The sequence below is a fragment of the Balaenoptera acutorostrata genome, chromosome 17, assembly GCF_949987535.1.
Source record: "Balaenoptera acutorostrata chromosome 17, mBalAcu1.1, whole genome shotgun sequence".
Lineage (NCBI taxonomy): Eukaryota > Metazoa > Chordata > Mammalia > Artiodactyla > Balaenopteridae > Balaenoptera > Balaenoptera acutorostrata.
The window spans coordinates 15,727,159-15,755,030 of record NC_080080.1 but is presented as its reverse complement, the minus strand read 5'-3'; the positions used below and the strand labels follow the sequence as shown (position 1 = coordinate 15,755,030).

At 42.7% G+C, this 27,872-nt stretch overlaps 1 protein-coding gene across 3 annotated transcripts in view; it reads left to right on the top strand.

Annotated features, from left to right (window-relative positions):
- Positions 1–27,872, top strand: part of FER1L6 (fer-1 like family member 6) — a 127,063-nt gene that overhangs the window by 42,277 nt on the left and 56,914 nt on the right. For all 3 annotated transcript variants that reach the window (XM_057532401.1, XM_057532402.1, XM_057532400.1), the window contains 7 exons: positions 168–288; positions 2,824–2,924; positions 6,206–6,296; positions 9,010–9,129; positions 10,958–11,110; positions 15,498–15,675; positions 20,320–20,444. In XM_057532401.1, coding sequence (XP_057388384.1) covers positions 168–288; positions 2,824–2,924; positions 6,206–6,296; positions 9,010–9,129; positions 10,958–11,110; positions 15,498–15,675; positions 20,320–20,444 — 889 coding nt within the window. The remainder of the gene's footprint in view (positions 1–167; positions 289–2,823; positions 2,925–6,205; positions 6,297–9,009; positions 9,130–10,957; positions 11,111–15,497; positions 15,676–20,319; positions 20,445–27,872) is intronic.

Sequence of the window (27,872 nt, the reverse complement as noted above, 5' to 3'; positions counted from 1 at the left end):
TGTCCGTGGATCCCCAAGTAAAGGCTAAGGATGGAATTAATAGTTTGACTATTTTGTCATCACCCTTCCCCCAACCCACCCAGAACATACAAACATGAACAGGTTACTGGGATTGTCTGAAAAACACTGATCACCAACTAACTTCCAGACCTAATGTGTTTTCCCAGGAATTACAACTATTTGCCATTCGAGGCCAAGAAGCCCTGTGTCTATTTCACCAGTTCTTGGGGAGACCAGACGTTTAGGCTGCATTGGTCCAACATGCTGGAGAAAATGGCAGACCTCCTGGTAGGTGACTCTGACAGGTGATGGATTTGAATATTGGGAAGCTGGAGGCAAAGGGGATTTTTTTCCACCCAGTAGAGGGTCTTGACCTCAGTTTAAATACACGTTAATTGAGGCTGCTGCATTTGGAGGACACCTGGCTCCTACCACATGGACCCAGGGGAATGAGAATACATTTTGCAAAATCCCTTGACTTTAAATCAAATTATCCAAATTCAAATCCCTGCTCTGCTTCTAACTGTTATAGGACCTAGGGATAGGCCACTTTCCCAATCTCCAAAGGCAAGGGATGGACAGCTTTCTCACAAAATTGATAGATCTTAGCTTCAACTAATATAAAATCCTAAATCCTTAACAAGGTGGACAATTTCCTCCAAGTTCAAGCCCTGACACCTCTCCAGTCCTATATCTCATGTGCTCTTCCTCCTTACTGTATTCCAAGCATGCTGGTCTCCTTTCAAGTGTCTCAAAGAAACCAAGCTCCTTTGTGCCTCCTAGCCACCTCCATGCTGTTCCCTCTGCCAGGGCTGCTTTTCCCCTTCATGTTTCTCCTGTGAAGCCCAGTTAACCTTTAGGGCTCATATTTAAGCCCTTCCTCAGAGAAACCTTACTCGCTCCCTCTTACCCTCTTCCATCATATCCTGTTCTTTTCCTTCAGAATTATTTGAGGAATTGAATGTGTGAAAGTATTTAAAACAGCACCTATATGCAAAATATGCTAGGCTGTCCCACCCAACCCCTGGGGGGTGGAGGGGTGAAGAAAACCTGGGAACACTGCTTCTTTGGTATCTCCTTCCCTTTGTGATTCCTTTTCATTTACTCTCACATTTCTCTTTCCAGCCCACACATCTCATGGCCAGTGTCCTCTCCTCTCTGTCCCACTCTGCCTCACAAGGGGACCCTGGTCTGATCCCTCTCATTCCATGAAAACCCACACTAAGGAAAGCACCCATTTCTCTCTCCCGTTTGCTTTATAATTCTGTCTCCAATTGTGTAAAACACGGTATTGGGGGCTTCCCTGGTGGCGCAGTGGTTGAGAATCCACCTGCCAATGCAGGGGGCACAGGTTTGAACCCTGGTCTGGGAAGATCCCACATGCCGCAGAGCAACTAAGCCCGTGAGCCACAATTACTGAAGCCCACGCTCCTAGAGCCCATGCTATGCAAACAAGAGAAGCCACTGCAATGAAAAGGCCGCGCACCACAATGAAGAGTAACCCCCGCTCGCCGCAACTAGAGAAAGCCTGCATGCAGCAACAAAGACCCAATGCAGCCAAAAATATAATTAATTAATTAATTAATTAAAAGAAAACAAAACATAAAAAAACACAGTATTGCCTCTGGCCATGGGGATTCCAGGCATCATGGAGACGGAGTCTGAAAGTGGTCATGGAGGCCGGGTTTGGAGTCATGCCATGGGGAGGCCATGGACTCGCTTTTAACGGCTGGTCTTGCTTCTCCTTCAGACAAAATAGTTTATTTCTAAAAGGCTTGACCAAACAAATCAGAATTTTTTTATCCCTAGAGGCCATAGTAGCCTTGAGCACTTGTTTCTAATTCTTTCTCAGAGCCAGGATCCCTGCCGTGCGCGGCATATCATGGCTAACCTGACTGAATGTTTACTAAGCACCAAGCATGGTGTGAAGAAGTTCACATCTCCCTATGGGGCTATAGGTGGGTACCATTATTACCAGATTTTACAGATGAGGAAACTGGGCAGAAGTGGGTGAGGTCACCTGACAAAGCCTGGATTTGGATATCGTAGGTAGTCTGACTCCCAAGCTTAAACCTTTAACCGCTCCACAATGTTGCCTGTACTTATAGTGAAGGGGGAAAGAGGGAAATATATGCCCCTAGGCATGTGATGGAGGATGTCATTTTTGTAGATTCTAGCAAAGCAGTGGTGACATGTACATTGCCCCTTGGGTACCATTTTCCTCCAAGCCATGAAATGGAACCCTAGAATTTAGGACCCAAAGGAAAAAGTACAATGATTAAGTACACAAGCATATAGCCATTGTCATATACAACCTGTCTTCTTTTCCCTCAACACCCCACCCCTGACAAAACCCCCCATAATCAGAAGAATTGATAGCCTGTTAGTTTCAGGGATTGTTCAGCGTGGTTTTACTCCTATATAACAAACTGGCATGAACATTGTTTTTGAAGTTTTTGATAATTCTATCTAATTTACTCTACTTTGTTAGGTATTTCCCATGACATTAGGTTTCCCTCACAAGGTAGATTCTAAATAAATGGGACACAGTTCAGGAATAAATCTGGGACAGAAACAATGAGTTTGAGCAACACAGGAGAAGACTTGAATCTGGACCAATTCCAGTTAAGAAAGGAAGGTTCGAAGTTAGAATGCAGTAGCATTTCCCGGTTCAGACATACAGGAAAAAACAAGAGATATGTTCCTTCATTTTCAAAACAAAATATTAGCTTGGTATTATTTCTATGGGTGTTAGAATCAGTATCTCCACTATGGTGTCTCATTCCCACCTCTCATCCCCCCATCTCTGTGGTTTGTTTTCAGGAAGAAGGTATAGAGGAAGTGAAAGAACTGATTAAGATTTCAGAGGAAGCCCCGGAAGAGAAAATGAAGATGGTGCTCAGCGACTTCATCAGTCAAAGCAGGTACTGCAGAGACAGCTGTCATCTGGGCAGCTCAGCTGATATGGAATCAGCTTTTAATTACCTTAGAAGGTGGTCGATTTCACATGCATTCATATGGGCATTGAATAGTGTTATATCCATCTTAATTTTGTTCAGTAATTTAGCTGCAACTGTGGGCTCACTACTGCTTCCTGACACTTAACTAAAACATAAAGCAAAGGGGGGAAAAAAAAGGAAAAGAGAAGAAAAGAAAGACTGCAGAGACATTTTATGAAACAAGAAAAATGCTGGTAGTGTTAGTGTCCAGCATGGCTCTTTGCATCTGGTAGGTACTCAACAACTATTTGGCAATTAGATGGATAAGTTATATCAAATGCTATTTAATAGAATTTTTTATACACCACATTAATAAGCACCAATTAATGACTCTTATTCCAGGAGGTAGACAATATAATAAAAGATGAAAAAATAGGGTGTATTAGTTATCTATTACAGAGTAACAATAACCCTCAAATTTAGTGGCTTACACATATTTATTATTTCACAGTTTCTTGGGTCATGAATGCAGGTGTGGCTTAGCTGGGTCCTTTGCTCAGGACCTCTCCCAGGCTGCAATCAAGGCATTGACTAAGCCTACAGTTACCTCAGGGCTCAACTGGGAAGGACTCACTTCCAAGATCACTCATACGGACATTTGCAGAATTCAGTTCTTCATGAACTGTTGGATTGAGGATGATTGAGGGCTTCAGTTCCCGGCTAGCTGTTATTTGGAGGTCATTCTCAATTCCTTGCCACGTGAGCCTCTCCAAGCTACCTCTCACAACATGGCAGCTGACTGCATCAGAGTGAGCAAGAAAGAAGAGTCAGAGAGAACATGCCAATAAGATGGACGTCACGGTCTTTTATAACCTAATCTTGGACGTGACATCCCATCAGTCTTGATGTCTTCTGTTAGAAGCAAGTCACTAGGACCAGTGCACATTTTCAAAGGGGATGAATTGCACAATGGCAAGAAGAACAGGAGGTGGGGATCATTGGGGCCATCTTAGAGGCTGCCTTCCCCATAAGGAAACAACCTGATGAATTAGGTCAAGACTTGACCAACAATGAGAATTTGTTATAATAGAATCAGTGGAAAAGGAGTGGCTATTCATGTGATGGAAAGAAAAAAATTAATAGATTCTTGTGTTCAGCTTTGTAAGTTTTGTCTTTCCTAATCTCTCAACTACCCAAGCCTTTTTTACTTAAAAAAAAGAAAGCAAAGAAATAAATATGTAGCTTTTTCTCTCTTTATTTCTTTTCTGTTTTTCATATAGAAGCAATATATATCAGTGCTACTCCTGCTGTGAACTAAGTGTCACCTGCAAGTCCCTTGAAGCATCTTTAAAAGCTTCACGGTCATATTTTTAGAAATTGTGGGCAAATTAATAACCCAATAACTTTTCTCTACTAAGGGGTTACTTGGAGGTGATAATTATCCCCCTTTCTCTTCAAGTTTAAAGCCAACTGGAAAAAATATTCAGTAGCGTCAGACAGAGATCAAACGTTCATTTTATATTTGGTAAACCTGGATTTGAGAAAAAAGTTTGTACCTGAGGTCAAGGAGACTTTGTGGTCCCCCCACCTGTTTGAGGTTGAGCAGCTGGACTTTGGGGCTTCCCCCCAGAAGGGACGGACCACCTGCTGCGTATAGGTGAGGAGGCTGCCCACAGGTGGCAGTGGGCTGGGGCTGAAAGAGGAGGAATGAACAGAATCATGTGCCAAAGTCATCTACCCCCATTCTGGTGGGGAAATAAGTTATTTCTTCCCCTGTGAGGAAGGGAGAGAGATTAGAAGCAGCCATAATGTTTCCTAGAGCTGATCCATCCTGGGAGTGGAATGGATTCCTTCTACCTCTAGGAAAGAAAGACAGGTGGCACCAAGATTCCCTCCTCAAAATAGACTCCTTTTTATTCTTTTTAAAAATGAAGAGAAAACACAATGACGAGTATGTCCAAAGAGAATTTCTGATTGAAGTTTCCAATTACCAGCAGGCAGAGCTCTGGTGTGGGACCCCTCCCTGGGAGGTATGGCATCTTAGATCCCCCTTTTGTTCTTTTGTAATTGATTCTTTTCGTCACAGAAATACTAGATGCTCATCTTCAACAACAACAAAATGCAGGATGTATAAAGGAAAAGTGTTCTCAACTCTCTCCAATCCCACTCAGAGAGAAGAGTTTGATTTGTCTTCCTTTTTTTCTGTGCATTTGCAAACATACACATTCATAAAAATACTCTATTTCTTCATAAGTATCACACACTTTGTTCAGCAGATTGCTTTTTCACTCAGCAATGTATCACTGGTATCTTTCTACAGTAGTATCTAATAGTCATCCCCAGTGTTCAATCACGTGATATGTATCATGTAGTATTTAACTAGTCCCTTACATTTAAGCTATTCTGATTTATTTTGCTACTATAAACAATGCTACAATAAACATTACTAAGTAAACACATTTTTGCAAGAATTTTCAGTTATTTTTGAAGGATAGAATACTAGTATAATTTTTGGATCAAATTATACGGACATTTAAATTTTGATAGATGCTGTCAAATAACCTCTTAGACATTATAATAATTAACACTCTCCTACCATAATAGAGGAGAGTGACTATTTCCCTTTGAATATTATCAACCTTGAATATTACCTGGTTTTTAGTAAGTGAAAAGGGTATCGATTTTAATTTAAGTTATTGCTGATGAGGGAATATCTTATTTCCCCAAATTTAAAGTCATTTCTGTTTCTTCTTCAATTGCATTCATAACCATTACCATTTTCCTGTTGAACACATTTTTAACTTCATCCCTCAAAACGTTACTATTCAGTCCTTTGTATGGTTTTAAAAATGTGAAGACGTAGCCCAGTTTTGAGTCTAAAATATTTGCTCTACATACAATTTTCAGGAACATTTTGGTGTGTGTTAAATTTGTAAGATAAAGGAAAACTGCATTATTTTGTGTTTTGTGTTTGCATTATTTTGTGTTTGTGTTATGAACTTGGATAGGAATCACAACAGGTATATACTGAAAGAAAGTAGAAAAACAAACATCCCCGAAACTAATGTGAGGTCTGGCACTATTTCCCATTCTCATTTTGTCTCATAGAAAAGTTAGTGCCTTATTGCTTAATCCAAAATGAAAAATCTTGGTTCTGTGGCTTCATCAACTTTCCCATTGTATTGCAGAAAGTATACTTGCAAATCTCTGGAATTATATAAATGAATTTTCACTAAGTAGGTTTCAAAATTGTTATTCTCTTATAGTGCCTTTGTCTCTGAAGTGGAGAAGAAACCCAAGAGGTTGAACCAAACCAATTTAGATAAGAAACGACTTACGCTCTGTTGGCAGGAGCTGGTATGTGAAAATCTATTTATACTTGCAAAGAACTAAAACGTGTGCTTTAAAAATAAACCTCATGGATGAAGCATAGGTCATAGACCACATGAGGATAAAGTTCTAAAAGTTATACAGCTGTGTGATATAGAAGAATGAGAAGGGAATAAATAGATGAGTGAGTTGGAGAGGAACTAGCATTTATTGAATGTTTACAAGAATGAACTAGAAGCCCACCAGCCCTATATTCTATTCTGATGTAGGACTTGTTCATTTTCTTGACGTTTGTATTTTGTCAAAGGCTGTGGACTCTTTCACTTAACCTTCTGCCTCCTAAGCTGAGAGACAAAAAGAAATAACTAAACTACCTCTCCTTGGTGTCCTCCCATTATGAATTGTGTGAGAAGTTATGAGCATACCTGAGGGCAGGGCAGTGGCTGGTACCTCTCTGTGCCCTGGAGACCCTGCACAGTGCTGAGTGCCTTAGAGATGTTCGGTCCCTATTGAATGAGGGACGACTGAGAAACGCCAGACCAAGTCAGACCCTGATTATCTCTCCTTGAAACTTCAGTTCCAGCAACGGCACCAAGGGACGTCTTGTATGAGGCCATGATAATTCTGCAAAATAAAATTACTCAGTGTTTGGCCAGGGACATTTTAAAGATGTGAGTGAGGCCCACAGAGATTAAATGATTTTATTTAAGGGTCACAGCTAGTTAATCACACTGCAGAGACTAAAGCCTGAGTCTCTGAACGCTTGACTCATCCTTCTTTCCAGAAAATAAATGAAGTTTTGTGTCCTCCTCTACTCCAAGGAGGCCAGACTCCCACCATATGTAAGATCGGCTTCCTACTCCATGTCTTTCTCAGCACCTCTGACTGTCTCTGCAATACCCATGCTCTACAGATAGCCCACAGAGCGCTCTCGTTTCCTGTGTCTGACAGTCTTTGTCCTGAACAAGCCCAAGATTTCAGTACTTTGCATGGCCCAGCTCTCTCTCCACATTTCCAGCCTCTGGGTGGACACGTCCACTTCTTGCCTTATAGCACCTCTGACTCAGTGTATCCTACTCAGCCCATCATCTTCCCACCGAAGCTTGTTCCCTGTCCTGTATCGGTACCACCAGCCTCACCTGTTGCTCCAATCAGAAGCTTAAGAATCAACTTTGAATCCTGTACCTCAGCGGTCCCCAACCTTTTTGGCACCAGGGATCAGTTTCTTGGAGAGGATTTTTCCACGGACTGGGGCGGGAGGGGGGGCAGTGGGAATGGTTCAGGCAGTAATGTGAGTGATGGGGAGTGATGGGGAGAAGCAGAGGGAGCTGCACTCGTTCACCTGCTGCTCACCTCCTGCTGTGCGGCCCGGTTCCTAACAGGCCGCGGACCGGTACCGGTCCACAGCCCGGGGGTTGGGGACCCCTGCTATACCTCACAATGAACGGTCTTTTTTTTTTTTTTAATTTATTTATTATTTAGTTATTATTTATTTTTGGCTGTGTTGGGTCTTTGTTTCTGTGCGAAGGCTTTCTCTAGTTGTGGCAAGCGGGGGCCACTCTTCATCGCGATGTGCGGGCCTCTCACTGTCGCGGCCTCTCTTGTTGCAGAGCACAGGCTCCAGACGCGCAGGCTCAGTAGTTGTGGCTCACGGGCCTAGTTGCTCTGTGGCATGTGGGATCTTCCCAGACCAAGGCTCGAACCCGTGTCCCCTGCATTGGCAGGCAGATTCTCAACCACTGTGCCACCAGGGAAGCCCTAAACGGTCATTTTGACCCCAGGCCATGTTGAGACCCCGGCCCTTAGAGACTCTGGCACTCACTCCATTCTTCACCCCCAGGGCCACTGCCTAACCCGAGTGCTGTAGCGTCTCTGGCCTGGGCTCTCACAGTCATTTCCTACAGTTCGCCTTCCATACCACAGCCGGAATGGTCTCCAAAACACAAATCTGCTGAGATCGCTCTTGATTAAAAAAATCACTGGAGGGACTTCCCTGGTGGTGCAGTGGTGAAGAATCCGCCTGCCAATGCAGGGGACACGGGTTCGAGCCCTGGTCTGGGAAGATCCCACATGCCGAGGAGCAGCTAAGCCCGTGCGCCACAACTACTGAGCCTGCGCTCTAGAGCCCGTGCTCTGCAGTAAGAAGCCCACGGACCGCAACAAAGAGTAGCCCCTGCTCGCCGCAACCAGAGAAAGCCCGCGCGCAGCAACAAAGACCCAACGCAGCCACAAATATATAAATTTATAACAAAAAAAAAAAATCACTGGAGTCTCCCAATTGTTCATAAGATAAAGGCCAAATTCCTTTGTGCGTGATATACAGGGCTGTTCACCGTCTTGTCCCAGCCTAGTCTCCCAGCCTTGTCTCTCGATGCTCCCTTCCCATGTGTCTATGTGCCAACGATTCTGAACCCTCACTGATTATGTGCCTTCATATGTAATTGTTCCTTCCAACTGGACTGTACTTTTTCTTCTTATCATCTGATGAATTCAGTGCATTTTTTACTCAGCACAAATATCATATTATCCATAAAACCTGGCTTTGGCCCCTCTGGTCCCATGACGCTTTACACATTTTAGTTATTTGCATATATTGCTTTCACCTCACCAACTGTCAAAGTCTCAAGGAAAGGAAGCTTGAGTCCTCCTCTTGTCCTAGGCCCTGGCTCCTAGGACAGTGATTGGGAAAATGTGGGAGAATGTATGTTTTGTACAAAATAAAACTCTTGTTTTGTTTTAGGAGGCCATAGCCAAGGAGGCCAAGGGGCTCACTCAGCAGCAGAAGAAAAAGTTATCTCTTGATGAAATGATCCAGGCAGCCCAAAACTTTGTGGAAAAAATCCGCTTCCTTGTGGATGAGGTAATCAACTATAAAGGCAAGGCTCATTTGGAAGATTAGACCAAATATCTTCCCAGTGGGGTTTGAATGTTTGATAAGAATGAAAGATGAGCAGTGTTTTCTCTCAAGCCCTGCTGAGCTGAGCCGGCACTATTCGTTTGAAGGGTGAAGGAGGGTGTTTTTTAATTAAGCCAAACATGTACAGCTTTATCGATTTTTTCACGAAGCCTGAGTATTCAGCCGAAATAAAAAGCATGTTCCTAGGGCTTCCCTGGTGGCGCAGTGGTTGAGAATCTGCCTGCTAATGCAGGGGACATGGGTTTGAGCCCTGGTCTGGGAAGATCCCACATGCCATGGAGCAACTAGGCCCGTGAGCCACAACTACTGAGCCTGCGCGTCTGGAGCCTGTGCTCCGCAACAAGAGAGGCCGCGATAGTGAGAGGCCCGCGCACCGTGATGAAGAGTGGTCCCCGCTTGCCACAACTGGAGAGAGCCCTCGCACAGAAACGAAGACCCAACACAGCCAAAAATAAATAAATAAATAAATAAATAAATAAATAAAATTAAAAAAAAAAAAAGAAGCATGTTCCTAAATAATAATAATAATAATAATAATAATAATAAAGCACACTCCTTAATAGGCTCAAGAAAAGTCAAAATAAACATGGGATCTTTGATAGGTTTTTAACTGTAAGGAAATTGAAACTCATGTCCAGTAAAAGTTAAAACAGCTTCTCATTTTAAAGTTAATTGTAAGCAATATCTTCTGGTGACTACTAGAATGATCTAAAAAAAGTCCTCGTATTTGCTTCTGTTAAATACTAGGTTTTCTGGCGGAAGTTTTCAGGGAGAGGTACAGATTTACTGCTTCTGTTGTTCTTGAAAGGTTTTTTTCTTGTTGCAAATTTATCATTCCCTGGAGGCATAACAAGGGTGAGATAGTCACTTTGGAATGCAGGAATTTTAATGAGCACCCAGAAGGTTCAAACCTGGTCTGTGACTGACTGACCCTGTGGCCAGAAAACCTCCACAAGGATGTCTCTGTTTCCATGTCAAGAGAGAGGGGATGCCTTCTTAGGGTACCAATTACACTAGAGGATTACGGGGTTAGAAAAAGTATCTGCTTCCAGTCCGAAAATGTCAAAGCCTAGTTTATGACAATATGCCTCCCTTTTGTTTTGGAAGCTATATTGGCTCAGCAATGTGCATTTCAAACACTTACAACATAATGGGCCTCTTGGCAGGGAATTCTGCAATTCTTATCTTGATTAGCTCAACTTTAAAATCTAATTTTCTGTGCAATTTAGTGCAGTTTCTCCTGAATAAACTCCTAAAATGGAGCGAAAATACTTAGCAATGTATTTTAGGTATAAAATCCCTTGTAAAATTGTTTTTCCTTCCTTAAGAGCAGATGGAAAGACATCCAAAGACATTCACGGATTTTTGTTTTCGGTGTTTCATTTGAATGTTCTGGAAATGTTACCTGGCTCTTAGGAGGTCCAATGCTGGAAGCTAAATCATGATTACAAGATTGCAAAGAAAAAATCCATGGGAAGGTGGAGCAAATGTTTGTTCTGCAGATGGAGAAAAATAGGCCACCAAAGATGCCAAGTCACGGGTCTGACTTGCATATTGTCAAAGCATGATAAGCAGTTTGGCGTATGGGGCTTCCGTGACCTAAGACTTTCTCAAAGAAGCCACGCTTAACTTGCTTGGTTGCATAGGTGTTTCAGTACCAGTTTAAGTCACAGAACTTGTTGTGCAGAAGGGGTGCTGTTGCAGGATAGGAGAACCCTGGAGGTGCCGTGTAAACACCCACCTGTCAAATCCGTCCCCTCTGCCTCCACAGCCACAGCACACCATCCCTGACGTCTTCATCTGGATGCTGAGCAACAACAAGAGGGTGGCATATGCCCGCATCGCCGCCAAGGACCTGCTCTATTCCCCCATCAGGAAGCAGATGGGTCAACACTGCGGGAAGATCAAAACTCATTTCCTCAAAGTAAGTCCATACTATTTTTGACTCAAAGATGGGAATCTCTGTTTTTCCTGGGTTGCACGGCATTCCTAGTGTGTGTCCAGATCTCTGAGTTGACCCTAAGACTTTCAAAAGTCTGAGGACAACTAGAACATCTTGCCCCCTCTTGATTCAAGTTGTGTTTTAGGAGACCATCCTGGGGCGGAATATTTTCCAGTTTTCCAATAACTATGTCACCAGACACATATAAGGTGTTTTTTTTAAAATCTAGTGGAGGTACCTTAAGGTTATTTTAATTTTTACTTCTTTGATTACTAAGAAGAATGAACATTTTTCTATTAGTTTCCTCTCTACTTTTCTCTTGAGTAATTTATCTATGGCATCATTTTACACGAGCTCATCTATATTTTAAAAATAGACTTCAAAAAAAATTACAAGAGGAGAGGTTGCTATTCCACAGAACTGCTAGTTTAGGATTCCTGGTGGCTTTACACTGTAAAAATATGATAGTCTTTTCATCTTGGGTCCCTGCACCATTCATGAACACAGGGTCATAGGCACAATCTCTGGATAGATCCTACTGTCTTTAAATCAAGATTTGAGCCTTTCCTGGAGACCCTGGGTATTTTACCTCTACTACGAAGACACTCCTATCCCAGGAGTGAACTTGAGCAAACATGGAGAAAGACTGGTCCGAAAGCTTAACACTCACCAATGGCTGGCAACAAGAGGGTGTGATGTGACTGATTAACTTTCCCAACTCACAGTGGGCTGTCCTGCCAATCTGCATTCTGATTATCTGCTATAACATAATTATTCTTCCACTGCCTTAGAAGGGGGATGAGAAGGCTCAAAACCATGCCATGTGAAGAATAGGTGAGGATATGACAATGTTTAACTGAGAAGAGAGATTTGGCGGCATGATAGAGGTTTTGTGTTCATAGGGCTTCCACATGGATGGTGGGGTGATTGTGTGTGTGTGTGCACGCACACGTGTATGTTTCCAGAGGCTAGAGCTGGGCCCCACGAGAGCCATTACAGGAAAATAGTTCCCTAAATGGAGGTCTACAATGTGTCCTTTGTCCGCTTGATATGAATATGGCAGTGGGCAGCTAGATTAGACAGACTCAAAGCGCATCCAATGGCTAGATTCTACTGTTGATGTGATTGTTATGGGGAGCAGACAGAAGAGGCATTACAGGGTACTGGTTTAATACTTAAGCTTTGAAATAAGGTGAATCTGGGTTGGAATTTGTATTAGTTTACTAGGGTTGTTGTAACAAAGTGCTACTGTGTGGCTTAAACCACAGAAGTTTATTATCTCCCAGTTATGAAGGCTGGAAAGCTGACACGAAGGGATTGGCAGGGCCGTGGTCCCTCTGAAGGTGCTAGAGAAGCATCTCTTCTAGCTTCTGGTAGCTCCTTGGCTTGTGGGAGCATAACTCCAATCTTTATATCATGTTCTCCCTGTGTGCATGTCTCTTTTCCTATGATGTCCTTTTTATAAGAATCCTACTCCAGATTGACCTCATGTTAACTCTGTCTGTAATGACCCTATTTCCAAATAAGGTCATATTCTAAGGTACTAGAGGTTGGGACTTCAACACATGCATTCGAGGGGAATACAATTTTACCTCTTAGTGAATTCCAGGGCTAATATTTAGGAGCTGTATGATTTGGGGAATGTTACTTAACATCTCTGTGTCTCCTGTTCTTCATCCTTCAAATGGGGATGATGTTGAGGACTAAGTGGATAACTGCACGTAAAAGAACACAGAGTGTACGTCCCCCAGGGTCATCACGCAATAAATGTTGGCATTCAAACAAATGGGAATCCAACATCTAGGGGACATTTCTGGAATTGTGTGCCCCCTTCACATCCAGGGAAGTGTTTGTGGTTCTGTATGTTAGATGTTATGGAAAAACCCGAATGAACTTTTTGGCCAACCCCATATTTTCTGTCATGTGTACAAAAGGATTTTTAAAGCCACCTCTGTAAAACTGTAACTGAAAAAGAAAAATTCACCCTAGTTATTCAACACAAATATTTCTTCAGCTTTCTCATTCCAAGGAATTCTGGGGTCGAAAGAAACACCTGTCTTAAAGATAGCAAATCATTTCAGAAAACCCTGTGCTAAAAATAAGAGAAAACCAGCGTAAAGTTATTCCTTCCTAAATATTTTGATGTATCCCAGAATTATTTAAAATTAGAACAGAGAACAACTGTCAACTAAAGCCAAAGAACAGACCTAACTGGGAATTCAGGACCTTTGCCCTGTGGCCTTGGCTTACTCCTTTACCTGGATTTTCCTTTTGTCATTGGGATTGCTTTGGGTGACAGCTTTGTAAATGTTGAACATGTTGTTCGATTGTCCTGACATGATGAAACATCTTGATAAGATGAAAACTATTTTCATTCCTGTTTTAATTGTTACCCTTGCTTTTAACTCCCTCCCGCCACCTCCCTTTAGCCTCTGTTTCTCTTCACTGAGTTGGTAAATCTGAAAAAAGCAAGAGATGTTCTAGGGAGACAAAGGATTCACCCACCTGCTGCTCACTCCGGTTTCTTAACTGGGAATTAGAAAGCGCAGTGAGACAAAGCATAGACTGTAAATCTCTCAGCTCTCTAGATTTTTTCCAGAGTCGCCTCAAAGTTTGTTCCACGGAACAGCTGTCCTTTGAGTGGTACCATAAACATCCCGTGTCCAAACACATTTAGAGGTTGTTGTGTCCCCCTCTTGGAGTTTCACAGTGCCCGTCAACCAGTAGAAAAGTCAAAGTCCTGCAGTCAGGAATCATCTTTTACAACCCATGCTTGTCAACCTTATTCATCTAGAATAGCTATTTACAAATTTTAGAAAACTGCTATGCCTAGGGGGCCCAGGTTGAGGGAATATTAATCTAAAGGAAACAAAACTGCCTCACCTGAAGTCACATGGCTAGGTAATCTGGAACGGCAATCAGGTTTTCATGGTCCCTGTTCCATGATCTTTCTTTCTCTCTAATGCCTTCTCTACGAGTTCAACTCCAAAGTACTTATTAAAGCCTACTGGAATATGTGAGTACTAAAGAAAGGATGGATATACCTGCTTCTTCTCCTCTGGTCCTATGGCATCTTCTCTCTTACACTTGACTTTGCATTTGAGTAAGTGAATGCAAGTCGGCCTCCCTGTCTAGATGTGCGCTCTTGGAGGGGAAGCCCAGGACTGTGTCGCAGTCATTGTGATGCCCTTCTGGCCCCACTCCCTCAGCAAGGTCTGGTGGCACTTGGTAGTAGTTGCTGAACTGAGTTGCTCACAGTCCTCTTGGGGAACTCACAGAGCAAGACAGGAACGCAGGCAAACAACCAGGCACAATTTGGGGTTCTGGGGCTTTCCACGGGTGCCTGGGAAATTGTCAGAGCAAGTGGTAGCCTCTCCTAGTGGGATTTTGTGATTCTCCATGGAAAAGAAGTGGTGCAGAAGAAAGGGGAATTGTGCGTTGACGGGAAATCCTAAGAAACACTAAGAAGAGGCACTTAGAAGAGTCAACAAAATCTGGAGTGGTGGCCACTTTCAGAGCCAAAGCCTTGCCAGAAATCCTTCACCCAGCCAAGTCTGGGGCCTGAGGTTCCTTAGATGGGGGTGAGGAGTGCCCTAATCCTGGTGACGGAGAAATAAAGGAGCCGCTCTGCATTGAGTTGTGTCCTTCACATGTTGAGAACGCACGCACCCACACACCACACACACACTACTACACACATAAACACAAACTCAAACAAACATAAATATAAATACAAATCCGAGTACATTCAAAGGAGGGAAAGCAGGGTAGTAAGGGAATTTGAAACCACATTGCGTGAGGAAGGGGTGAAGGGATGAGAGGTGTCTAGCAGGAAGAAAAAACGTGGTAGGGCAGGTAGATGCCTTCAAGCCCATGAGGGCCTGACCTGTGGAAGAAGAATTCGAGTTCTTCTGAACAAAGCAAAGAGGCAGAGGCTGTGGTTGGAACTCAAGGCAATTGGAAGTTCTGGGAAGGGGGATTTCAACTCAGTGTGGGGAGAAGCAGGATGTGGGCGTTCAGAGTCCAGAGCCCAGATCTGGTATCATCTCCCCTGGTTCGAGTCCTGGCTCTGTCACTTAAAAGCTGAGTGGTCTTAGGAACTTATTTAGCCTCTCTGAGCCTGAGTTTTCTCATCTATAAAACAGGGGTAATAACCATACCTACCTGTTAGGTTTAAATGATCGCACAGGGCCTGTTGAAGCTTCAGGCCCCATTAAACCTGGATCCTCCTCTAAAACTGTGCATCGTGGCAATTGGGGTCATTGGTCTCATTTTAATATGAGCCCCAGGGAAGGACCTCTTTTCTCAAAGAGTGAGGCCCACAATGGCTCCTACTAATGAGGTGGTCTTCCTTGTAACCTTTCCCCAGCTTCCTGGAAAACATCCGGCTGGTTGGTCGGTGCAAGCGAAAATTGACCTGTACATGTGGCTGGGCTCCACCAGACACTCTAGTGCCATTTTGAACAACTTACCAGCAGGCTATGAAGCAGAAATGTCCTCCAAAGGGCCTGGCACCAGTAAACCCCCAGCTAACCTGCTCTACCAAGGTATGATGCCCACTGGGCAAAGAGGGTCATAAGATGTCTCTGGTGGGCTTCTGAGGGGTGACATTCATGAGCTGTTTGCATATGATTTTAGGATCAACTTATTTGCCTCTTTTAATACAGTTTCTAAATTTTCTTTCTGACCTTCCAATGTCCCATCTAAAGAATAAAGTGAAGTTATTAAACATATCTGGAATAAATATTTATATTTTTCTGTTAATGGAGAGAATGCAATATGAGTTTCTTTGTTGGCAGACTATATAGACTGAGTTTGCATTTAAAGCAAAAGATGTCTTTTTTGGGCCTTCCCCGGTGGTGCAGTGGTTAAGAATCCGCCTGCCAATGCAGGGGACACGGGTTTGATCCTTGCTCCGGGAAGATCCCACATGCCGCAGAGCAACTAAGCCTGTGCGCCACAACTACTGAGCCTGCGCTCTAGAGCCCACGAACCACAACTACTGAGCCCACGTGCCACAATTACTGAAGCCCGTGTGCCTAGAGCCTGTGCTCTGCAACAAGAGAAGCCACCATGATAAGAAGCCCGCGCACTGCAATAAAGAGTAGCCCCTGCTCGCCACAACTAGAGGAAGCCTGCGCACAGCAACGAAGACCCAATGCAGCCAAAAATAAATAAAATTTAAAGAATAATAAAGCAAAAGATGTCTTTTAAAGAGACATCAGTAAGTTCTTGTGCTCGTAGGACCTGTGGAATTAAAGCAGATTTCCTTTTACATGGCACTGGGGTTTTGACCCATAAACAGCAGCCATTTACATTTCCCAGTAATGACCCGATAGAAACTGGTATCATTGGGGTCACTCATGTTTCTCTAGCTTGGTTCTTGAGTTGGCTGCTTTTAGCAATTCAGCATGGTTTACGTAATCCTCTCTTCTATGTGGGTATTTTCTATGAGTGCCATCATTTTTACATTTCCATATAATTTTGAACTTTATTCTAAGCATTAATGCCTTACAGTTGCATTTTGCTTTCTGTTTCCAAATTGCTTCAATTTGCAGGATCCTTGCTGCTGAATTCAGATAGAGTAGAACACAGTTTTACCTTCACTTCAAATGAAGTTGAGTTTGTTTGTTTTTTTTTAACATCTTTATTGGAGTATAATTGCTTTACAATGGTGTGTTAGTTTCTGCTTTATAACAAAGTGAATCAGTTATACATATACATATGTTCCCATATCTCTTCCCTCTTGCGTCTCCCTCCCTATCCCACCCCTCTAGGTGGTCACAAAGCACCGAGCTGATCTCCCTGTGCTATGTGGCTGCTTCCCACTAGCTAGCTATTTTACGTTTGGTAGTGTATATATGTCCATGCCACTCTCTCACTGAGTTTTGAATTGAGCCAGTGTCTGAAACACTGGAGGACTGTCTACAAATCCAGGTTTCCCGTGTTGCACAAGGCTCCTCTGATGCTGACTGAACTTGACTGCCAGTGGAACCTAATTGGCTCAATAGTTAGAGAAGACAGAGTTCTAGAGATATTTATCCAATGGTTCAGCTCGTGGCTTCCATGCCCAATATCAATGCGTAAGAGCAAGGAAAGCTCAGCTCTGTCTTTTTGAAAAATGCACAACCCCTACCATATGCCAAGCATTGTGCCCTACACTTTACACATAGGATTTGATTTATTTCTCACACCAACCTTGGGTGGTTTCTTCATTCTATAGGTGGAGAAAGGATGTATTGGAAATGTTTAGAAATTGCCCAAGATCACACAGCTAGTAAATGATGGAACAAACTGTCTCCAAACTCTTCTTTATTTCCACTGCTTTCCATCTTGTCTTAAGAGTTTTCATCTTTGGGTGAAAACACCCACATCAAGTTACCTTTTTATTTCTATAGACACTATCTCTAGAGACCCAAGGTACCTGGACATATCTGCTGTCCCAGCTACTAACGATTCAGAGGAGAGGAAAGGCTTTTTCCAAAGCTTTCTGATCCTCTGCAGCATGTTCTTTTCAAGGAATGACCTAATAAACTTTCTCGGCTGTGCCCTGACATTAATGGCTTTGGCTGCCTTCCACACCTCCTGGAGAATTTCCTTTCTTCGTGCATTTTATGCTTCAGAACATATCCATTCAATTAGTTTGCACCTGCATATGGAAGGTACAGTGGGAAAACTAGTGGGGAATGAGGAGCCGAGGGAGAGGTGATCTTGGCCCTCCAATGGGGGCAATCAGATGTGTCTCTAATAACCACACGTGGAAAGTGAGCCGGAGCACAGAGATGGGCCAAAGTATGAGAGCAAAGAGGAAGCTGACTTTACTGGTCTAAGGAACAGAGCTGGTAAGACTCAAGGTTTCAGAAAAACAAAAACCTAGACTAAGTCAATGGCGACCCCTGGAGTTGTGCAGTGTCCTGCCTATGTGGTTGTATTGGGAGCTCTGCTAAAATTCTGGGGTGACTCACTTCAGGGACAGCTGGTGGATGATCTCAGGGAATGAACTATTCTCAAGTTCACTCCCAGCTGAGAAATTTGCCCACTTATGTAGCGTGTTAAGGAACGCTTAGAGAGCGTGGGCTCTCTCTTGACATAACCTGGTCAGGAAATTCCTTAACCCTCTGCTGAATGTTCCTTTGTCAACTGTCACCCTTTTAAGGAGCTCTCTTGGGTAAGAGGGTAAAAGGGAAAAACACTTTTAACAGTTTTTGTTAAGGTATTTATCTCCCTTTATCCTACATGATATGTTTATATCACTATTTCTTGATTTTACATTTAACACATAACTACTCATTGTGAAAGACAAGGATTTACCTCTGCAACTTATCCAAGCTTTTATTTCCTTGTTCCAATTTTAAATACATAGTTCTGTCGCTTAGTGTTTTTCTTGATTCAATGCAATCTCAATGAAAATCCCAGCAAGTTGTTTTGTGGATATCAACAAACTGATTCTAAAGTTCATGTGGAGAGACAGAAATCTGGAAGAGTCAACACAATATTAAGAAGAACAAAGTTGGAAGACTGACCATAGCCGACATCAGGACTTACTATAAAGCTACAGTCATCAAGACAGTGCAGTATTAGCAAAAGAATAGACAAATAGGTCAGTGGAACACAATAGAGAGCCCAGAAATAAACCTACATAAATATATTCAGTTGATCTTTGACAAACAAGCAAAGGCAATACAATGGAGTGAGCATAGTCTTTTCAACAAACGGTGCTGGAACAACTGGACATCCACACGCAAAAATATAAATCTAGACATCGAACTTAACGACATTTGCAAAAATTAACTCAAAATGGATCATAAACCTAAATACAAAATGCAAAAGTATAAGACTCCTAGAAGATAATATAGGAGAAAACCAAGATGATTTTAAGTATGGCAATGATTTTTTAGATACAACACCAAAGGCATGATCCATGAACGAAATAATTTTTTTTAAAAGAGGGTAAAAGGGAACAAATGAATATAAAAAGCAAGAGGGGCCAGGCAAAGGCCAAGGATCATAAAGTCCATGAAACAAGGAATATGATTAACTCAACTCTTCCTTGGGGTTCCCCCACTGAACCCTAGTCTGCCCCACCTGCTGCCCTCTCTCTGCCTCCCATCCTGTCAACCAGGTGTGCTCACTCCTGCCTTTAACCTCCCATGCCCTCTGCCTGTATCTCCTGCAGGACACTTAGCTCTGGCTTCTGTCACAGGGATTGGGGCACTTGCTTATCTTCTGCCCCGTCCCTGGAGCTCCCCAAGGTCAGGGGCTGTCTTAGCTGCTTCAGAATCCTCAGAGGCCAGAACTGTGCCTGGTATACTGTAGGTGCTCAAAATGACATTGGCTGGCTGAATGGCAGAATGGATGGATGGATGACTCAAGACTTTACTGAGTTTATGGAAGCAAAAATGAAGAAATGTCCCCCTTTCTTATAAACACACACCATTGGAAACAGGAGGTTTTACTAAGAGGTGAAATGTGGTATTTTTAAATTTTTTTATTGAAGTACCATTGACTTACAATATGATATCATTTTCAGGTATACAGCACAGTGATTCAGTATTTTTGCAGATTATACTCCATTATAAGTTATTACAAAATAATAGCTATAATTCCTTGTGCTGTACAATATATCCTGTTGCTTATCTATTTCATACATAGTAGTCTGTACCATTCATCACATACCCCTAATTTATCCCTCCCCCCATCCCTCTCCCCTTTGGTAACCACAAGTTTGTTTTCTATGTCTGTGAGTCTGTTGCTGTTTTGCATATAGATTTTTAAAATGTGGTATTTTAGGAAGAGATTTGGATTTGGGAATCTGACGGAAATGAAATCCAGGCTCTGGAATTAGTTAGCTCTGCAAACTTGGAAATGTATTTTAGCCTTTTTATGAACCATTTCCCTCATCTATAAAATGAAGATAATGATATATATTTCACGGGGTTGTTTTGTTATGGAGATTAAATCCCACAATGTGGTAAATGCACCAAGGAGAATGCCTGGCTCCAAAGTACCGATGAACATGACCTCTTCCCCCATCTTCCCTGTGTCCATTTTGGTCTAAGAGGCCTTCAGTGCCCGTGGTCTCCTTTGTCTCCGGAAACACCCACAAGTGGGCATCACACACAGATACCCACTCGCACTCACTGTTCCTCAGAAGCCCGCTAATGCCACCCCTTCCCGTTGTTTGTCCACAGACCGGCATGTCTTCCAGCTGAGAGCTCACATGTACCAAGCCCGGGGCCTCATCGCAGCCGACAGCAACGGACTTTCAGACCCTTTTGCCAAGGTCACATTCCTTACCCATTGCCAGACCACGAAGGTAACCAGGGGAGCCCACTTGCTTTCTCCCCGCAGCCCACAGCCGAGCCACAGCAGAACCCCAGGAAAGAAAAAAACAGGGGCGCATTGCAAATACTTGTGTCCCTGGGTGTGTAGGTGTTTCAGCGTTTCAGACTCAAAAGCATGGGCACAAGGCAGGCCAGACATTGGGAAGGTCTACTGATCCAATGTGATCTGTTGTCGTGAAGCCAAGAGAGCAAGTAACAGAGTTGAAGGAAGGGAGGGAGGAAAAGCGGGATGAGGAAGAAAGGGATCTGGCACCCAGAGCACCTGCCGGAGTGATGGGCACAATGCCAAGTTCAGTGGGATGAACAAACAACTCAGACAACTTGCATGAGGCTTCTGGTGCAGTCTTTGCTGAGGGGTCTTGGTGGGGAGGAAAGCTTTCCTGCTCTGCAGTCAGGAAGCCCTAGACTTTGTACTTCTAGCTGGGGGACTTTGCACACTTTTAACACCTGTGTGATTCAGTGTCTCTCTCTGGAAAATACTACTTCCAGACAGACGCTGTGAGGATTAAAGGAGGTGGATCTATACCTGTTTCCTTGGCTTTCTCCCTTTCCTGTACACTGAGTGCGGACATGTGAAAAGGGGCCCTAATCAGCGCACATCCAATAGGCTGCTTTTCTCATTAGATCGTATTCTCTAAGGGTTTACTCTGTTCTCTGAGGATTCACTGTTCTGAAGGAGGGAAGCTCCGTAAAGGATTTGCCCACCTCTGGGAGTTAGAGTTAAGACACAAAGAGAACTGAGCTCACGTTCTACCTCATCTATTCTCTAGCTGCCTTTACTCACTAAACCTCAGTTTGTCTTCTTAAAATAGGGCTGTTGAGAAGAAGCAAAAAGTTAAGGGTACAAAGAGATTGATGAGTAGTGGCCATTACATTGGCTGATGTTAAGAGGGCTGACATTTCTCCCCAAAGTGAGGCCATAACCTGGGAGATGGCGTTTTGATTGATGACACTCAGGTTGAGAGCATAACGTGAGCTAGCATCTTGTCAATTTCACCAGCACATGTGGAGCGCTTGCTCTGTGCCAGGTCCTATGCTGGGCTCGGGGGAGCCGGGGTACCAGACTCTGCTCTTTTTTTTTTTAATAGAACTTTATTGGAGTATAATTGCTTCACAATACCATGTTAGCTTCTGTTGTACAACAAAGTGAATCAGCCATATGCATACACATGTCCCCATATCTCCTCCCTCTTGAGCCTCCCTCCCACCCTCCCTAACCCACCCCTCTAGGTCATCGCAAAGCACCGAGCTGATCTCCCTGTGCTATGCTGCTGCTTCCCACCAGCCAACTATTTTACATTCGGTAGTGTACATATGTTGATGCTACTCTCACTTCGCCCCAGCTTCGCCCTCCCACCCCATGTCATCAAGTCCATTCTCTATGTTTTCCTCTTTATTCCTGCCCTGCAATTAGGTTCATGGGTACCTTTTTTTTTTTTTTTTTTTAGATTCCATATATATGTGTTAGCATACGGTATTTGTTTTTCTCTTTCTGACTTACTTCACTCTGTATGACAGACTCTAGATCCATCTACTTCACTACAAATAACTCAATTTCGTTTCTTTTTATGGCTGCGTAATATTCCATTGTATAAATGTGCCACATCTTCTTTATCCATTCATCTGTCAGTGGACATTTAGGTTGGTTCCATGTCCTGGTTATTGTAAATAGTGCTGTAGTGAACCTTTTGGTGCATGTCTCTTTATGGTTTTCTCAGGGTATATGCCCAGTATTGGGATTGCTGGGTTGTATGGTAGTTCTATTTTCAGTTTTTTAAGGAACGTCCATACTGTTCTCCATAGTGGCTGTATCAATTTACATTCTCACCAACAGTGCAGGAGGGTTCCCTTTCCACCACATCCTTTCCAGCATTTATTGTTTCTAGCTTTTTTGATAATGGCCATTCTGACTGGTGTGAGGTGATATCTCACTGTAGTTTTGATTTGCATTTCTCTAATAATTAGTGATGTTGAGCAGCTTTTCATATGCCTCTTGGCCATCTGTGTGTCTTCCTTGGTGAAATGTCCATTTAGGTCTTCTGCCCATTTTTTAACTGGATTGTTTGGTTTTTTGATATTGAGCTCCATGAGCTGTTTGTATATTTTGGAGATTAATCCTTTGTCTGTTGTTTCATTTGCAAATATTTTCTCCCATTCTTAGGGTTGTCTTTTTGTCTTGTTTATGGTTTCCTTTGCTGTGCAAAAGCTTTTAAGTTTAATTAAGTCCCATTTGTTTATTTTTGTTTTTATTTCTGTTACTCTAGGAGGTGGGTCAAAAAAGATCTTGCTGTGGTTTATGTCAAAGAGTGTTTTTCCTATGTTTTCCCCTAAAAGTTCTATAGTGTCTGGTCTTACATTTAAGTCTTTAATCTATTTGGAGTTTATTTTTGTGTATGGTGTTAGGGAGTGTTCTAATTTCATTCTTTTACATGTAGCTGTCCAGTTTTTCCAGCAACACTTATTGAAGAGGCTGTCTTTTCTGCATCATACGTTCTTGCCTCCTTTGTCGTAAATTAGGTGCCCATATGTGCGTGGGTTTATCTCTGGGCATTCTATCCTGTACCATTGATGTATATTCTTATTTTTGTGCCAGTACCATACTGTCTTGATTACTGTAGCTTTGAGGTATAGTTTGAAGTTGGGGAGCCTGATTCCTCCAACTCCGTTTTTCTTTCTCAAGATTGCTTTGGCTATTCGGGGTCTTTTGTGCTTCCATATGAATTGTAAGATTTTTTGTTCTAATTCTGTGAAGAATGCCATTGGTAGTTTGATAGGGATTGCACTGAATCTGTAGATTGCTTTGGGTAGTATAGTCATTTTCACAATATTGATTCTTCCAATCCAAGAACATGGTATATTTCTCCATCTGTTTATGTCATCTTTGATTCTTTCATCAGTGTTTTATAGTTTTCTGAGTACAAGTCTTTTGCCTCCTTAGGCAGGTTTATTCCTAGATATTTTATTCTTTTTGTTGCAGTGGTAAATGGGACTGTTTCCTTAATTTCTCTTTCTGATTTTTCATCATTAGTGTGTAAGAATGCAAGAGATTTCGGTGCATTAATTTTGTATCCTGCAACTTTACCAAATTCATTGATTAGCTCTAGTAGTTTTCTGGTAGCATCTTTAGGATTTCCTATGTAGAGTATCATGTCATCTGCAAACAGTGACAGTTTTACTTCTTCTTTTCCAATTTGAATTCCTTTTATTTCTTTTTCTTCTCTGATTGCTGTGGCTAGGACTTCCAAAACTATGTTGAATAAGAGTGGAGAGAGTGGACATCCTTGTCTTGTTCCTGATCCTAGTGGAAATGCTTTCAGTTTTTCACCATTGAGTATGATGCTTGCTGTGGGTTTGTCATATGTGGCCTTTATTATGTTGAGGTAGGTTCCCTCTTTGCCCATTTTCTGGAGAGTTTTTATCATAAATGGGTGTTGAATTTTTGTCAAAAGCTTTTTCTGCATCTATTGAGATGATCATATGGTTTTTATTCCTTAATTTGTTAATGTGGTGTATCACATTGATTGCTTTGTGTAGTTTGGAGAATCCTTGCATCCCTGGGATAAATCTCATTTGATCATGGTGTATGATCTTTTAATGTGCTGTTGGATTCTGTTTGCTAGTATTTTGTTCAGGATTTTTGCATCTATGTTCATCAGTGATATTGGTCTATAATTTTCTTTTTTTGTAATATCTTTTTCTGGTTTTGGCATCAGGATGATGGTGGCTTCATAGAATGAATTTGGGAATGTTTCTCCCTCTGCAATTTTTTGGAAGAGTTTGAGAAGGATGGGTGTTAACTCTTCTCTAAATGTTTGATAGAATTCACCTGTGAAGCCATCTGGTCCTGGACTTTTGCTTGTTGGAAGATTGTTAATTACAGTTTCAATTTCATTACTTGGATAGGTCTGTTTATATTTTCTAATTCTTCCTGGTTCAGTCTTGCAAAATTGTACATTTCCAAGAATTTGTCCATTTCTTTGTGGTTGTCCATTTTATTGGCACATTGTTGTTTATAGCAGTCTCTTATAATCCTTTGTATTTCTGCAGTGTCAGTTGTGATTTCTCCTTTTTCATTTCTAATTTTATTGATTTGCATCCTCTCCCTTTTTTTCTTGATGAGTCTGGCTAAGGGTTTATCAATTTTGTTTATCTTCTCAAAGAACCACCTTTTAATTTTATTGATCTTTGCTATTATTTTCTTCGTTTCTATTTCATTTATTTCTGCTCTGATCTTTATGCTTTCTTTCCTTCTACTGACTGGGTTTTCTTTGTTCTTCTTGCTCTAGTTGTTTTAAGTGTAGGTTTAGATTGTTTATTTGAGATTTTTCTTGTTTCTTGAGGTGAGATTGTATTGCTATAAACTTCCCTCTTAGAACTGCTTTTGCTGCATCCCATAGGATTTGGGTTGTCGTGTTTTCATTTTCATTTGTTTCATGTGTTTTTTTATTTCTTCTTTGATTTCTTCAGTGATCTCTTGGTTATTTAGTAGTGCACTGTTTAGCCTCCATGTATTTGTGTTTTTCACAATTTTTTTCCTGTAGTTGATTTCCAATCTCATAGCCTTGTGGTCAGAAAAGATGTTTGATACGATTTCAATTTTCTTAAATTTTCCAAGGCTTGATTGTTACCCAAGATGTGATCTATCCTGGAGAATGTTCCGTGTGCACTTGAGAAGAAAGTGTATTCTGCCACCTTTGGGTGGAATGTTCTATAAATATCAATTAGATCTATCTGGTCTATTGTGCCATTTAAAGCTTGTGTTTCCTTATTAATTTTCTGTTTGTATGATCTGTCCATTGGTGTAAGTGGGGTGTTAAAATCCCCTACTATTATTGTGTTACTGTCAATTTCTCCTTTCATGGTTGTTAGCATTTGCCTTATGTATTGAGGTGCTCCTATGTTGGGTGCATAAACATTTATAATTGTTATATCTTCTTCTTGGATTGATCCTTTGATCATTATGTAGTGTCCCCAAGGACCCACGCAGCCTGGAGGGGCCTTGGAGCAGGGGGAACCAGCTTGGGAGCTCAGCAGTCTCCCCAGGCCCTCCGCTCCTCTCCCACTCCTCTCCTGCCTCTCCTGATCTCCCCGGCCTCAGGGGTGCCAATCTTGTCTGGCCTCCACTTCTCCTCCCGCCTCGGTCCCCCTCCGTCCTACCGGTTCACTCTGGGGTCCCTCCTGTCTCCTTGGGGGTCAGAGTTTCCCACCAGCAGCCGGCAGTCGCCCTAGTTGTGTGGAGACGCTAACTCCGCGTCTTCCCGCACCGCCATCTTCCAGACCCTGCTTGTGCACAGTGTATGATCCAGTGGAGCTAGGCAGTGCTCTGTGCAGATGAGTCAGCCACGCTGTGATAAACCCCATAGTACTGAACCTCCAAGAGCCACAGGGAGAGAGGGGTTAGCTCTGCCTGGGAGGGAAGTCGGGAGAGACCTCAGAGGGAAGGTGACTGAGCATGAAAACGAGAAGACTTCAGAGTCCTTTCTTCTCCCTGTGTTTTGAGAGGTAGTACATAGCTCAGAGGTTAGGAGTATAGACTCTAGAGCCATAGTGCCTGGGTTCAGGTCTGAGCCCTTCCATTTATTGGCTGTGTGACAGCAAAATCCTCTTTGTCCTCAATTTCTTCATCTGTAAAATAAGGATGGTGATATTGTATATACCTCCCAGAGGGTGAAACACCCAGTACAGTGCCTTGTTTATAACAGCTCCTGTGTGACTGCGTTATTATTGCCATTGAGGCTTCCCACCAAAAACAAAAGGGATTCTCAAAGGGGGATCCCTGGGACTTCCCTGGCGGTCCAGTGGTTAAGACCTCGAGCTTCCAGTTCAGGAGGCACAGGTTTGACCCCTGGTCGCAGAACGAAGATCTTGCATGCCACACAGTGTGGTTTAAAAAAGAGGGAGGGTGCGGAATCCTTGGAGGCCTCCTCTGTCTGCACAGCTGTGGAGTTCCAAGCCCTCAGAGGTGATCTCAGGGCTCTGGGTGGGGTAGGGGGTTTGAGTGAGCTCCCTTGGCTGCTATGTAATTCTCCTTCTATTTTGCATCTCCATACAGTATATTCATTTGATTTAGATGCATATCTCAAAGGAACAGGTGACATTTGTTTATCAAATAATCATTTGAAAGGGAAAACAAGTTCTGTTGAACCCTGGACTTTGCCTCCATACTTTTGAACCAAGTACCTAGTTTTTGCTAATAATAATAGCTGCCATTTATTAAAAACTCCGTCTGTGACAGGCATGATGTTAAGCATTTTATATGCATTTTGGTTACATCTAACTGCAGCCCAAAGGTGGGTATTATTAGTGTACTCATTCTGCAGATGAGGAAGGTATGGCTTGGAGACTCTTTATTTAGAAGATGGTAGAGCCAAGATGGATACCCAGGTTGGTCCAATTCCCAAGTCATTTTGCTTAACCACTCTGCTTCTGTTTTGGTAAGAAAGGGTTCTGGTTTCTCTCTCCTGTTTCAGTGTGTGCTGCCTCGGTGGGACTGATCTGTGTGTGACATGCCCCACTCGTGCATTCTTCAAGGTGGGGAAGGCTGAGCCTGGGGGCCCTGCAGTCATAGCTGAGCTGGTCCACCGTACACCTGGTAGCACTTCTCTGAATGGACCACGTGTTGCTCAAGGAGAACTATCTCTGAAGGGAGGGTCCTGCAGCCAATCCTTTATAAGTGACTTAATGGTACGAAATCTTTCAGGAGGGGAATCAGCTATTCCAGAAGCCACTGAGGACATGGAACTTGGAAATCTTGTGATGATAGGATAAAGAAAAAGGGAGACGGCTCCCAAAGAGAAAGGTTTTGGGGATAGAAAGGGAGAAGGACTATGTGGCTGAGAGGGAAGCTTAGAAGAGAAGGACAGGGGATCTTAGAAGGTGGGGGACATGGAAGCTGAGATTTCAAACAGTCAGACTGACGCTGAGTCCTGAGGACACCGGTGGTCTCTTGTTAGATACGAGTTACCCTGGTGACCTACGCTGGCACATGGTAGGTATTCAGTAAATGTTTACTCATTTATAAATGAGTGTGGCTGGGGTGGTGGTGGGGGAAACAGCAAGCACTTACAGAGCACCTACTGTATGCCAGGCACTTAATACGCTTTATCTTAGACAGTGGTCATAACAACTTTACAAGGTGGGTGCTAACCCCATTGAAATGAGTAAGACTAAGGATCAGAGAGGTTAAATCACCTGCCCAAGTTGGACATAGGCAGGTCGTGAAACTAGGGTTCCATTACAGGGGGTCTCTGATTCTAAAGCCACGCTCCATCCATGGTATCTCACTCCTTCTTCAAAGTGTTAAATTTAAGTGTTACCATAATCTCTCCAGCAATGTCACCGAACAAGTTTATAAAGCACAACTCCTTAAAGAAGCCCCGAGGAAATGAGGTGAGCTATGC